At 43.6% G+C, this 12,380-nt stretch overlaps 1 protein-coding gene across 2 annotated transcripts in view; it reads left to right on the top strand.

Annotated features, from left to right (window-relative positions):
• The window catches only part of pex13 (peroxisomal biogenesis factor 13), a 45,295-nt gene extending 33,198 nt beyond the window's left edge, over positions 1-12,097 (top strand). Inside the window, exons 4-5 of one of the 2 annotated variants that reach the window (XR_011947649.1) lie at positions 1,556-2,757; positions 11,823-12,097. Coding sequence is in view for 1 of the 2 variants with exons in the window: in XM_072507799.1 (XP_072363900.1) it covers positions 1,556-1,860 (305 nt within the window). In the remaining variant the exon portion in view is untranslated. Of the gene's footprint in view, positions 1-1,555; positions 3,171-11,822 lie in introns of those variants that run through there. The other variant, XM_072507799.1, reaches the window with a different exon arrangement.
• The last annotated feature ends 283 nt before the right edge of the window (positions 12,098-12,380 follow it).

Genomic DNA, 12,380 nt, shown 5'->3' with positions numbered 1-12,380 from the left:
AAAAGGCCGCAGCCCTTTCAACGTATTTTCGTCGACAAATTTCTTGTACTGTTATGGGTCCGGGTTTACAGAACCCCAAAGTGTTTAATGGAGTTCAATCGACCCACAACTTTTAATAGATTGTGGTGTGGGAAGCACACGGCGTACTCTCCAGGTGTGATACAGCAGAAATGGACAAGTGGTTTTTAAAAAAAATAATGTTTATTCTATGAACTCAAGTTAACCTTTTTAAAAACAAACATTGAATACCTTAACACCCATTACTTCAAAGATAACCCCAAAAGACTACAACACTAAATGATCCTTCAAACTGTTCCTTTAAACATCCAAAAGACTTCAAACCTTCAAAAATAGGAGCACATTCAATATATTTATAGTCTTTGGATTGCAGAAATCAACAGACCAGCTCTGTGTTTCTTCATGCAGCTCACAGCAAAACACACAGACACTCCCAGCTGCCTTCACAAACTGAAACTCAAAAAGCAGAAGTGAGCTCAGCTCCCCCCACCCTCTGACATCACTTCAGTAATATGATCAGCTCCATTCCTTAAAGGTACATTGCTTAAACATCCATTTCTTAAAGGTACTGTCACATGACAGTACCATTAGATGGGCTGGTTATGATGACCCAAATCCCCAGGAACCGCGATAAATGGACCAAAAAAACAAAGACCCTGATGGGAGATAGCTTGTGTGCGACCTTCTACATGCCAAAATTGGAAACCCCCCACCTCTGGTAACTTTTGACTCCCTTGTGAGTCAAAAATCTGTCTACCTTTTGAACCTTATCTCTGAATATTAAAAATATTTAAGATTCCAGGGCGACACGGTAGGGTGGTGATTAGCACTGCTGCCTCAGGGCGCTGAGGACCCGGGTTCGATCCCAGGCCCAGGTTACTGTCCGTTTGGACTTTGCACATTCTCCCGTGACTGCGTGGGTCTCATCCCCACAACCCAAAGGTGTGCAGGGTGGATGGGATGGCCACGCTAAATTGCCCCTTAATTGGATTTTTAAAAAAAATATTCAAGATTCCGACTCCACTCTCCAGAAAAGAGAATGCTAAAGACTCACGACCCTCCGAGAGAACATTCTCCTCATCTCTGCCTTAAATGAGAGACCCCTTTTTAAACTGTGTCCCCTCGTTCTGGTCCCTTCCACAAGTGGAAACATCCTTTCACCATCGACTCTGTCACGTCCCCTCAGGATCTTTATGCGTTTCATTAAGATCACCTCTCATTCTTCGGAATTCCTGTGGATAGAGACCCAGTCTGTCCAACCTTCCTCAGAAAATAACTCTCCATCCCAGGTATCAGTTGGGTGAACCTTCTCTAAACTGCTTTTAACACATTTATATCCTTACTTAAATAAGGAGACCAATTTATCACATTTGCCCCTTTTGCCTAAATGCAAAATATTTCATGTTAGTTGAAGTTTGAATAGGCTTTTCAACACTTCGAAAATAATTAATCAAACTCTTGGTTAATGTAAGACCCAGTCCCAAATGCTGCATTTGCTACTGATGTAAAACTTACTTACTTCTTTTCCTTTTTTCAGAACAACAACCCAAAGTACGTGGATGGGTGCTGGCCAGTTTGGATGGTCAAACAAGAGGATTAGTGCCTGCTAATTATATCAGAATTTTAGGTAAAAGGCGGGGCAGAAGGCAAGCCGACCTGGAACGCATGGCAGACAAACAGCCACATGGAGGTTCAGCAACTGCAACTGGAACTAATAGCATGGAGACACTGGAGGAGCAAGAAGCAGCCTTTGATTCGGTTTTTATTGAAACACCAGAACAAAATAAGGGTTCTATCGCTACAGAATCCGCAAATACTGGGAAAGATGTTGTAAATGACTGACAACATTAGTTTTGGGAACAGGAAGTAACCTTTCTCTTTGTAAAGCTGGTGTACTAAATTATATTAATAGCTTTTAAGATTCTGTTGTACTGAATTATAATCCTTTCATCCTCAACCCAGCAAAGCATACTTTGTAAAATGAATCAGGTATATAAGATGTTTAATTTATTTGCCACCAACTAGTGAGTACCCCTTTCCTTTGTCTAAGTAGACCAGGTGATTCGTATCTTTGGCAAATATAGAACAGATAATTATCCATTGTCAAAATCTCTGGCCCTTTCCTGAGATTTCAACAACTTTTGCTGATTGACCCATAAGTCAAAAAACTTAGCCTGTGATTTGGTTTGTGAATAAGTTGTCCTTGTTAAGAGACTTGAATTTTGTTGAACAAAATTGGCTGCAATTGTTTATCTTGATCTAACTTGAAAGCATAGTGGGAACCTTTATGCATATCTAAAATTTTTATACTCGGATTTTCTTTTTGTATCTCTGGGAACTGATGGAATTCTGGTAAGTTTGGTAGTAGACCAGTAGCTCGTGATACATGACTGCTTGGTGAAATTAACTAGATCATTATAATAAATGTGTATAAACTCAAAAATGTATTGGTCATAGCAAACGTTTGAACAAAACTTGTGATTACTTTTGAACTGTTCACATTATCCACAAGTAATAATTTCACAAGTGAAGTTAATATATGTCTGACATGATATTTTATTAATTGGATAACCATGAAACAGGCTGTTTGTTTATTGAAACATTATTTGCATCGTAATTGCAACAAGCAGAAATAGTCAACTGCAGCAACCACAGCTGAATCAAACTGTAGGAACTTACTTGTGATGAAGGGTGAATGTGATGTCCAACTCGTGACAGTATTAACGTTACTCGATAAAGGTAATAAATGTTGAAACATAACTGTAAAGTAAGAATGTAGGAGGTCCGCTGAAAATTATTGTATAAATTAATATAAACTGGTCTTTTCATTTGGCTACATAAATTTCGTAACCAATTTTCTTAAACAATATCAGTCAATAAAATATACAGAGATTGGTAAGTTTCCATAAAGAGTGCTCTGTACGTTGTGAAAATAAGCCCATTTTTGTTATTTTGATATAAGGCTTCCCCTCTCTCAAATTGTTCCATACTCTGTGCCCCATCCATTTTCAAGGGGGTGAATGAATGAATCATTACCCTTGAGATGTGCAACAAATGGTGTTAAGTCTCTTTAAATTATAGTATTTTGTACAACTGTACAATAATGTATTTTTAATCTATGCAAAATATAATTGCAGGTAAAAATGTATAAATTGCTTCCATGGATTTAATTTTTTTTCCAATTTATGATCCCTGTAAATTTGAATAAGTCACTGCACCGAATGTGGTATTGAGTCTGTGGATCAAGAGGCTCCTAGTTTAAATCTTTGAATTAAGCTGGTAGTAACCCATGTGGTAGGATTGGCCCCAAGCCCCTTCGAGGCTAGAGAGGTGAGTGATCAGCCAAGATTTTGGGATTTGAAGATGAATCTCGAATTTATTCTAATGGCTGTTAAGACATTGTAACTTAAATAAGTTCAAAGCTAGTTTAGCCTAGCTCCAAAGAGCATAAATCCAAAACGGATTGATTAAAGATGTTAACATTTACTGTCTTAATAGCATGGATCATTTCTGTAGTACCTAATGTCATCCCTCAAAGATTAAGGGCATAAATCCAAAAACTAAACTTGAATAAAGAACAACGGAATGTACAGCACAGTAACAAGCCCTTCGGCCCTCCAAGCCTGCGCCGACCATGCTGCCCATCTAAACTAAAATCTTCTGCACTTCTGGAGTCCGCATCCCTCTATTTATATGAAATTATGAAGGGAATAGATGGGATAGATGCGGGCAGGTTGTTTCTACTGGCGGGTGAAAGCAGAACTAGGGGGCATAGCCCCAAAATAAGGGGAAGTAGATTTAGGACTGAGTTTAGGAGGAACTTCTTCACCCAAAGGGTTGTGAATCTATGGAATTCCTTGCCCAGTGAAGCAGCAGCGGCTCCTTCATTAAATGTTTTTAAGATAAAGATAGATCATTTTTTGAAGAATAAAGGGATTAAGGGATATGGTGTTCGGGCCGGAAAGTGGAGCTGAGTCCACAAAAGATCAGCCATGATCTCATTGAATGGTGGAGTAGGCTCGAGGGGCCAGATGGCCTACTCCTGCTCCTAGTTCTTATGTTCTATTCCCATCCTATTCATGTATTTGTCAAGATGCCCCTTAAACGTCACTATCATCCCTGCTTCCACCACCTCCTCCGGTAGCAAGTTCCAGTCACCCGCTACCCTCTGTTGTAAAAACAACTTGCCTCATACATCTCCCCTAAACCTTGGCCCTCGCACCTTAACCCTATGCCCCCTAGTAATTGACCCCTCTATCCTGGGGAAAAAAAGTCTCTGACTATCCACTCTGTCTATGCCCCTCATAATTTTGTAGACCTCTATCAGGTCACCCCTCAACCTCCGTCGTTCCAGTGCGAACAAACAGAGTTTATTCAACTCCTAGCTAATGCCCTCCATACCAGGCAACAGCCTGGTAAATCTTTTCTGCACCCTCTCTAAAGCCTCCACATCCTTCTGATAGTGTGGCGACCAGAATTGAACACTATACTCCAAGTGTGGCCTAACGTAAGGTTCTAAAGAGCTGCAACATGACTTGCCTATTTCTATACTCAATGCCCCGGCCAATGAAGACAAGCATGCCGTATGCCTTCTTGACTACCTTCTCCACCTGTGTTGCCCATTTCGGTGACCTGTGGACCTGTACACCTAAATCTCTCTGACTGTCAATACTCTTGAGGGTTCTACCATTCACTGAATATTCCTACCTGCATTAGACCTTCCAAAATGCATTACCTCACATTTGTCCGGATTAAACTGCATCTGCCATCTCTCCGCCCAAGTCTCCAAACGATCTAAATCCTGCTGTAGCCTCTGACAGTCCTCATCGCTATTCGCAATTCCACCAACCTTTGTGTTGTCCGCAAACTGACTAATCAGACCAGTTACATTTTCCTCCAAATCATTTATCTATACTACGAACAGCAAAGGTCCCAGCACTGATCCCTGCGGAACACCACTAGTCACAGCCCTCCAATCAGAAAAGCACCCTTTCATTGCTACTCTCTGCCTTCTATGACCTAGCCAGTTCTGTATCCATCTTGCCAGCTCACCCCTGATACCGTGTGACTTCACATTTTGTACCAGTCTGCCATAAGGGACCTTGTCAAAGGCCTTACTGAAGTCCATATAGACAACATCCACTGCCCTGCCTGCATCAACCATCTTTGGGACCTCCTTTGAAAAACTCTATCAAGTTAATGAGACACAACCTCCCCTTCAACATCCACCAATTCCTTCTCTTTGGTGAATATTGATGCAAAGTATTCATTTAGTACCTCGCCCATTTCCTCTGACTCCACACATAGATTCCCTCCCCTGTCCTTCAGTGGGCCAACCCTTTCCCTGGCTACCCTCTTGCTTTTTATGTACGTGTAAAAAGCCTTGGGATTTTCCTTAACCTTATTTGCCAATGACTTTTCGTGACCCCTTTTAGCCCTCCTGACTCTTTGCTTAAGTTCCTTCCTACTTTCCTTATATTCCACACAGGCTTCGTCTGTTCCCAGCCTTCTAGCCCTGACAAACGCCTCCTTTTTCTTTTTGACGAGACCTACAATATCTCTCATTATCCAAGGTTCCCGAAATTTGCCATATTTATCCTTCTTCCTCACAGGAACATGCCGGTCCTGAATTCTTTTCAACTGATATTTGAAAGCCTCCCACATGTCAGATGTTGATTTACCCTCAAACATCCACCTCCAATCTAGGTTCTTCAGTTCCTGCCTAATATTGTTATAATTGGCCTTCCCCCAATTTAGCACATTCACCCTAGGTCCACTCTTATCCTTGTCCACCAGCACTTTAAAACTTACTGAATTGTGGTCACTGTTCCCGAAATGCTCCCCTTCTGAAACTTCAACCACCTGGCCGGGCTCATTCCTCAATACCAGGTCCAGTGTAGACCCGTCCCTCGTTGGACTAGCTACATATTGTTTTAAGAAGCCCTCCCGGATGCTCCTTACAAACTCTGCCCTGTCTAAGCCCCTAGCACTAAGTGAGTCCCAGTCAATATTGTGGAAGTTAAAGTCTCCCATCACAACAACCCTGTTGCTTTTACTCCTTTCCAAAATCTGTCTACCTATCTCCCGCTGGCTGTTGGGAGGCCTGTAATAAACGGCCAACATTGTGATTGCACCCTTCTTATTCCTGATCTCTACCCATATAGCCTCGCTGCCCTCTGAGGTTTACTCCCGCAATACAGCTGTGATGTTCTCCCTAACCAGTAGCGCAACTCCTCCACCCCTTTTACATCCTCCTCTATCCCGCCTGAAACATCTAAATCCTGGAACGTTTAGCTGCCAATTCTGTTGTTCCCTCAACCAGGTCTCTATAATGGCAACAACATCATAGTTCCAAGCTCTTAAGTTCATCTGCCTAGCCTGTTATACTTCTTGCATTAAAACATATGCATTTCAGGCCACCAGTCCTGCTGTTTTCAGGAACATCTACCTGTCTGCTCTTCCTCCTCAGTACCATACTGGCCCTATTCCCTAGTTCTCCCTCAATTTTTCACCTTCTGACCTATTGCTCCGGTACCGACCCCCCTGACATACTAGTTTAAACCCAACCGTGTGACACTAGCAAACCTCGCGGCCAGGATATTTATGCCTCTGCAGTTTAGATGCAACCCGTCCTTCTTATACAGGTCACACCTGCCCCAGAAGAGCTCCCAGTGATCCAGATAACTGAAACCTTCCCTCCTACACCAGCTGTTTAGCCACATGTTTGCTCTCAAGTTTCTACATAATTCGTACTAACTTGGCAGATAGGCAGATTGTATTTTCTTTGGTGGGAGGTGGGGTTTGGGAGTCTCTATGATTAGGTTACAAACACTCAAAGTAGTTGGAAGAATCCAAGAGCTGATTCTTGATAGATCTGATGATCAGGTGAAAAGTATACTTAAACTTTGCCCCTCGCAGGTTTTTTCTTCGATCCTGAAAGTTTGGAGATCATTACAAGCAAACAGGGTTAAGTGATTTTCTTTCATTCAACGGGCCATTCTACGCAGTTTAATATTTTAAGTATTCTATGTGGTGTTTATATTTAATTGGGCTGTTTAATTTTAGCAAAGGTTTCCACAAATAATAAATGATCTAACTGGTGGATGTGTGCCCATAGTTCCTGCAAGGTTACTTAAGGTACCACAGAAATGATCCAGGCTATTAATATAATCGGCTAAATGTCTCCAATTGGCCCTTTTAAGACCTCTATAATGGCTACTGGTTTCAGATGAGATGGAGAGTGGGATATAAAGGGAGGTTGGGGATTGCAATTTTGGTTAGAAAATCAATTGCAGCTGTGATAAGGGATGATGTTAGAATGATCATCAATTGAGACCATATGAATTGATCTTGGGAACAAATTCACCCCAAACAGTCAGACGGAGATTGAAGAGCAAATCTCTTAAGAAGTACAATAGCAGTAGGGTAGTAAATGTTAATTGGGATTTTTTAGTGTGAAAGGAATGGAGGGAATAGAGTTCTTGAGGTACATTCAGGGTAACTTTCTTGGCCGCTATGTAGCAAGTCCAACAAGAGAGGATGCAGTTGTGGACTTAGTTTTAGGAAATGAAGTTGGGAGTGAGTTTTAGGAAATGAAGTTGGGAGTGAAAGTGGGAGAGCTTTTTGGTGGTAGTGATCATCATTCAGTTAGTTTTAACATAATTATAGATAGGTAAAAGATAGAACAAGGGCTAAAAGTTCAAAATTGGTGCATGGCCAATTTTACTCAGTTGAGTGGTTTAGCAAAAGTGAAATGGAAACAGCTACTTGTGTGTCAGAGCATTGGAAAACCTTCAATGGGGAGATTCAAGGGATTCAGAGTAAACTTGTTCCTACAAATAGGGTGGCACAGCGGTTCGCAATGCTGCCTCGCGCACCAGGGACCCGAGTTCAATTCCAACCTTGGGTCACTGTCTATGTGGAGGTTGCACATTTTCCAGGTGCTCCGGTTTCCTCCCATAGTCCAAAGATGTGTGGGTAAGTGGTTTGGCCATGCTAAATTGCCCCTCAGTGTCCAGGTTAGGTTGCGGGGATAGGGCGGAGCGGACCTGGGTGGAATGATCTTTTGAAGGGTTGGTGCAAACTCAGTGGGCCAAATGGCCGCCTTCCCCACTGTAGGGATTCTATGGGTGGGCAGCACGCTAGCACAAATGGATAGCACTGTGGCTTCACAGTGCCAGGGTCGCAGATTCGATTCCCAGCTGGGTCACTGTGCGGAGTCTGCACGTTCTCCCCGTGTGTGCGTGGGTTTCCTCCGGGTGCTCCAGTTTCCACCCACAGTCCAAAGACATGCAGGTTAGGTGGATTGGCCATGATAAATTGCCCTTCGTGACCAAAAAGGTTAGGAGGGGTTATTGGGTTACGGTGATAGGGTGGATGTGAGGGCTTAAGTGGGTCGGTGCAGACTCGATGGGCCGAATGGCCACCTTCTGCACTGTATGTTCTGTGGGCAGGCGAAATCGCGAGCCCTCTGGATGTTGAGGAGCTTACAGGGTAACATGAGGCAGAAAAGGAAAGCTTGTGTCAGGCATGAGAACTCAATGCGAAGAAAGCCAAGAGGTGCATACAAAGTGGCATGATGTAATCAGAATAGAAATCAGGAAAGCAAAGAGATGGTATGAAAGAATATTGGCAAACAAAATAGACCAGTGACTGGTCAGGTGTGCAGAAAAATAGTAAATCCCAGAGAAGTGTGAGGGGATGCATTTGTGGAGGTCAAAGCAGGCAAGGAAAGACCACAATAAATGGGAGGATACTGAGAGTTGTAGAGGAAATGAGAGACCTTTGGGTGAATATCCACAGATCCCTGAATGTAGCAGAATAGGTCACTAAGGTGGTTAAGAAAGCATATGGAATCTTTGCATTTATTCGCCGAGGAATAGAGTGCAAGGGCAGGGATGTAATGCTGGAACTCTAAAATACTAGTTCAGCACAACTTAACTATTGTAATTGCAGTGAGAGGGTACAGAAGAGATTTGCAAGAATATTGCCAGGACTGGAAAATTGCAGCTATGAGAAAGATTGGATATGTTGCAGGAGGGAGAATTTTACTTGAGATGTACAAAATTGTGAGGGACGAGGATAGAGTGGATGAGAATTACTTCAGCAGAGAGGTCAGACAGGGGTCAGAATAGATTTTTAAGTGATTGGTAGAAGGATTAGAAGGGAGATGAGGACTTCCAGTGGCGGCCATGGAGTGAGTGGTCACGCACAGGGAAGCTCCGGCTTGAAGGCGTTGTTTGGGTACTTTATACCCATTAGTGGGGTAGCTCCGGCTGGAAAATGGTGCAGAAGGTGGAGAGGGAGAGGTTCTCCCCAAGATTGGTATGTCTGCTGGCTATCGGACATGGCAGAAAAAAGTCAAAAACCTGGCTCAGGAATTGGAGGTGACCTGGCGCAGCAACAATTATGAAAATAGCAGAAGGGGAAGGGTCGACGCCAGTTGGAAAGGCCCAAATGGAGCAGTTGATGGCCTTCATCAGAGATTAATTTCGACAGCAGAGGAAGTAGATGCATGGGGACAGGTCGAAGGTCATCGAGGGAGCAGTAGTACCTGCGGGTCGATGAACCGAATGGAAAAAGTGCCTTGAGGTGCAAGGGGCAAAGATTCGGAAGGTAGAGATGGTGGTGTCTGACCAGAGCGACCGGATTGTGTCCCTAAAGGCAGCGGTGGGGGATCTGTGCAAGTCACTGGTGGAGAAGCAAGAAAACAGGTTCAGGTGTCAGAACCTATGGATTGTAGGGCTGCTAGAAGGTGTGGAAGGCACGAGCACCACAAAGTATGTGTCAAGAAGGTTGGCCGGGCTGGTAGGGCAAGGAGTGCTGGACAAGGCCCAGAGGTGGACAGGGCGCATACGTCTTAAGGCAGAGGCCGAGAACGGGAGTTGCCGCGAGCTGTGATTGTGCGGATGCACAAATTCTTGGAGAAGGAAAAGAGCTTGAGATGCGCCAGGGAGAAGCGAGACTGCAGATAGGAGGGGATCCGTGTCCGAATATATCAAGATATTGGTGCGGAGCTGACGAAGGGGCGTTCAGGATTTAACGGCCAAGGCGGTGTTGTACTGAAGGAAAATTCAATTTTGGGTGTTTTACCTGCCGAAACTGTGGGTCACTGATTTGCGCCCCCCCCCCCCCCCCCCCCCCCCCCCCCCACCAAAGTCTGAAAAATCCTCCCGATGACTGCGGAGACGGAGGGTACAGGACTTACTTCATATCTGGCTGTGTGTCGTGCACTCACGACACAGGATCGTGTGGTGTGTACCGGGAAGGTGAACATCTCTTTCAACTGGAACACCGAGGCAAATTCTCTGCCGGAGGCTGCTGTACTGTGAACTCCCCGTCGGAGATCACCGATGGTTGGGTCTCCATATCCAAGTCAATATTGATGACCTCTCTCATGTTGCCATCTCGAACCCCTTGGGGTTCTGCTCTGGCCTGTTCCAGCAACAGATTCAGCAGGACAAGAATTTTTGTTCACGGAATTTACGAAGAATTGGTCACCTGAACCTAATGTGATCTAAGTGCTTTCGCATTACTTGACCCTGGACTTGCACTTGATAGGAAACCGGCCCTGTCTGGCGGATGACGGCCCTAGAGATCCACTGGACACCGTCTGCAAGTTTTGGACATACACTGCGTCACCTGGTACAAAGTGCCTAGGTGGTCGACGTTGAGTGGGACAATGCCCTTGCAGGTCCTGGTTGTGGTGCACCTTCCTGCTGATATCGGGGAAGACCATGCTGGGGCAGGTCCGAAGCCTCCAACCCATCCATGTCACCAGTTTTGTAGACCACAAAGGAGTCTACACCGAGTTGTTAAGGAAATAAATGTTTATTACGATAACTATTATTTACACAGCACGAAAGATCCCAGCCGGGTCTCGCCTGTCGGTACCCAAACTGGCCCCCTTAATACAGAAGATAACTATACATGGATTAGGGTTCCCCACCCTCTTTACCGAGGGAGCTCGTATTTGGCAAGGCTTATGGGGCGTTTAATCATTGCTATCTTGTTAAAAGTCCCCTGCGGGTTAAGGCAATTTCCATGCTGCATGTGGCTGAGCGTCTGCACAGTGAGGAGCCTCTGCATGGAATCGGAGAGACCCAGCTCACGATGCCTGATGGGAGGTAATTCCCAGCATTCAGGAATTTTAGTCTGAGAAAGCAGGAATGGCTGTCACATGGGTGGAGCTGGAATTGGAGGTGTACACCTAGTGGCGTGAACCAGGATTACAGGTGTCTAACTCCCTGTACCCCAAACCCTCTCCTTCACCACCCCATGCTCTCCTCCTCCACCACTCCATGCCCTGGGGCAATGGCCTGTATTATAGAATCTCCACATTTGAGCTGTGACCCCTTCAGCTTCCCAACCTAATAAATATTTTATGAGGATTAAGACTTCGACCCTGTAAAGCCGGGTTCTCTAGGAGTATCGAGATTTCTTTGGACCCCAGAAGTTTTGTTCATCACTTAATTTATCCTATTTGAAGCATAATTACAATTCCTCACATTAGCTATGTATATTCTGAAACAATGATAATTGGTTAGAAAGTAGGGCGTGTTCCTTAGATGGTATGAGAGTGAAAAAATAGTTGAGAGTGCAGGCAAGAATTTCTTCTTGATATGTTGGGAAATAATAGATTTAATAAATAGCAGTACTCCTGAGATGACAGTCGATTTCAATGTGGAAACAGTAGAATTTCACACCACAGAAGGAAGCTCCTCGGCCCATCATTGTAACTGCACAGCTCTCAGAAATAACTACCCATCCTGTTTCTCATAATTCTCTGTTTATTTTTATTTCAGATGTGAAGAGTATGATGGATTCTACTTCTGCCACTGGTTCTAGTGGGAATCTTCCATGTCCTAATAACCCCTCAATTCATACCAATAATCATTGTATCATAATAATTCAAATGGTTGAGAAAAGTATTGCCGCTGACAACTTGGTACCTACTGTAAGAATGGGTTTAATTTTCGGGTATAAAGAAAGGTTTCAAAAATGTAGCTTGTGTTGCACTGGTTGGTGGAATTACGCTTTAGAGAAGAAAAATAAAGTCATTTACATATATAGTCAGAAAGTCTTATGTCCTTTTCACAAATAGGTGTGTTTATGCTGAGCTGAAATCTAAATGTCTTAATGAAGATACATCAGGAAATTAGTCTCAAATATAAATATTTACGAAGTATAAAACATTGGCAAGCTTGAATGTATAAGTATAAGATACAGCTGAAGTTAATTAAAGCCACAATTGGATGCCAAATATTCATTGGAAAAAAACAACTGATCAGGTGGTATTTCCGTGGTAAAACTTTATAAGTTGTGTTAGTAGCCATAAAAGCCACAGAGATCCTCCTGAGAGA

The sequence above is a fragment of the Scyliorhinus torazame genome, chromosome 1 (assembly GCF_047496885.1).
Source record: "Scyliorhinus torazame isolate Kashiwa2021f chromosome 1, sScyTor2.1, whole genome shotgun sequence".
Lineage (NCBI taxonomy): Eukaryota > Metazoa > Chordata > Chondrichthyes > Carcharhiniformes > Scyliorhinidae > Scyliorhinus > Scyliorhinus torazame.
The sequence above is the reverse complement of the archived record's forward strand: the minus strand, read 5'-3'. Positions and strand labels throughout refer to the sequence as shown.